The sequence below is a fragment of the Eufriesea mexicana genome, unplaced genomic scaffold (assembly GCF_001483705.2).
Source record: "Eufriesea mexicana isolate 0111107269 unplaced genomic scaffold, ASM148370v2 scaffold2134, whole genome shotgun sequence".
In the NCBI taxonomy this organism is placed as follows: Eukaryota; Metazoa; Arthropoda; class Insecta; order Hymenoptera; family Apidae; genus Eufriesea; species Eufriesea mexicana.
The window spans coordinates 87912-90182 of record NW_016910211.1 but is presented as its reverse complement, the minus strand read 5'-3'; the positions used below and the strand labels follow the sequence as shown (position 1 = coordinate 90182).

The 2271-nt window shown below is 39.0% G+C and overlaps 1 protein-coding gene across 1 annotated transcript in view; it reads right to left on the bottom strand.

Annotated features, from left to right (window-relative positions):
• The window catches only part of LOC108549658 (trichohyalin), a 14155-nt gene that overhangs the window by 5142 nt on the left and 6742 nt on the right, over positions 1-2271 (bottom strand). The window contains exons 8-9 of the mRNA XM_017903153.1: positions 1475-1780; positions 21-185 (exon numbers count right to left, since the gene is read on the bottom strand). Of these exons, the coding sequence (XP_017758642.1) occupies positions 21-185; positions 1475-1780 (471 nt within the window). The remainder of the gene's footprint in view (positions 1-20; positions 186-1474; positions 1781-2271) is intronic.

Sequence of the window (2271 nt, the reverse complement as noted above, 5' to 3'; positions counted from 1 at the left end):
CTCTTCCGAGCAGTCTTCACCGTCTTTGTTCGACTCCTGATCTTTCTCACCGATCGTTGTCTCTTCATCTCCTCTTTCTCGGGCTCTGCCTCTTCTTCCGGCTCTTTCACGACCCTTCTCTCGTTCAACAGTGGCTGTGCAGCTACCACGTCTGCTTCGTCAAGCGGAGTGTATGTCGCTGATATCTTCTCAGGAAAAATATGAAATTTATATTCATGAATTTAATTGAACTATCTACAGTTTGCGTCGTTTATGTGTCTCATTACTATGTTTCGTTATGTTTCTGAAAATTTAATACATTTTGTTATATTTTTGAGTATTACATTTGCAATATTTCAGCTAGAGGAGAGTATGTGGGTCCTACATAGTCAATTACCGAAATATAAGTGATCAAAGTTGACAGAAGTTAGTGGTCCTAGATGTCTAAAGATTTATAAATAACGTCTATTAACATATACATTGTGTAATAACATATACAACTGTAGGAATGAACCAATAGGAGGAATACTGAAAGAAAGTGACCACGTGCAAGAGAATCGAGTGTAAGGGATGTTAAATAATTCAGAATTCACAAATGTACTTATAAAAATCAGTATATGTGTATAATAACTTGTATTTAGTTATTATGAAGATTAAATAGTTATGTGAAGTTAAAATATTTTAATGTAACATTTGTTTCTCAGTATGACCCAGTGTTGCCATATGGCAACACCTTCCAGGTGTCTAACTACAGGATGATTAAACAAAATAATTATATTTACATCATCCTAAGAACTATACTAACTCGCTTATGTAGAAAATTCATAATTTTTAGAAAAGAATATTTTGGGACATAACGGGTTAATGACAGAGTGGAGTGCGAGAAACGAGTGACGAGAAACGAATGCATCCTGAGTATTCGAAGTACCTGGCATATCGAGGTGTAAAATGCGTGATTGAGGAAGCAAGCCTGAATATGAAAGGAGACAGTGTGCAAGGTTAAATAAGGGTGCAAGGGTGCGAACAGATCAATATTGGAGGTCAGTTTGAAGTCAGCACAATTTTAAATCAAGTATTTAGTATTAAACATTGAAGTCTAATTAAGAAGTATTAGACATTGGGTTGTAAGAAAGTTGTTAGAGCGTTACATAGTTACTGTGGGGGTCGTAACCCCCACGGCGTCGCGATGATGACAGTGAGATGGTTCCTACGTGCTGCCAGTTGGCATCCTCTTAATCGTGGCGCTATGGTAGGGTACCAGGTAGAAGGACGCAGGGAAAGGATTCGTTTCGTCCTGGACCTGCTAGTGGACTCGTAAATAACGCTTTCTAGCAGGCCCTGACTTAGATAGCTTAGATAGCATAGGAATTTCCTTTATGGGGGGTCGAGGTTCATCGAGGATTTGAACCTCCTTCAAGTAGAAATCCATCTATTGACGATTGTGTGAAGTTGATCGCTACAAAAATTTAAGCTTTGTAGGGACATTCTGCATCACCTCGTCTATTTTGTTGAAGTAATCCATCTCCGCCCTGTTTAGCTCGGGATAAGTCATCCTAACGCTACTCTTCCCCTTCGGCTTCAAGGTCCTGGATTTCTTTCGCATTTCTTTCTCCGTAGTCGACAACTTTTCTTTCTTCTTCTCCTTGTGCTCCTTCTTCTCCTTGTGATCCTTCTTCTTGGATTTCGACTTCAACTCGCGCGTGTCCTTGTGCTGGGAGTCTTGAGACACACCTCGGGCTAGCCGGAATTCCTTCAAACGACTGTCGATCACCTTCTCGTAGCGACCACGGCTTTCCAGGTACTGCGAAAATAACGTTGCCTGTATTTTCGAACAACTATTCTCGCGCGAATGCTGATTTCTCTGAGAATTTCTATTATTCCTTGATATATTCAACGCGCAAATCCTAGGTAAGCGACAGAATGGAACTCGGTCCTGCGCCCTGGGACTAGGAGCGACGAAATTCGTCGAAGTATGCCGTTTAATTAAGATGTTTGGTGAACGTGTAGTAGTCAGATATATATCAGATATTATTCCTTGAAATGCATTTTAGTGGAGTAGTAATAGGCTTGTCTGCTTTCTAGAAATATTTTATCTTCGTCGCTCACCCAAAAAGGGTAAAGGGCAATGATTTTTTAACTATGGAAAATAAAGATTGGTAATTGATTAGATTGGTGTATACGAAATGTAATTTTTGTTTTTATTTATTTAAAAGTGGTTGGAGCTATTATTGCTGTAGGTAATCATGTGCAAAAAGGAATATGTGCTCTTTTAGTAAAAATTATTGAAATAAA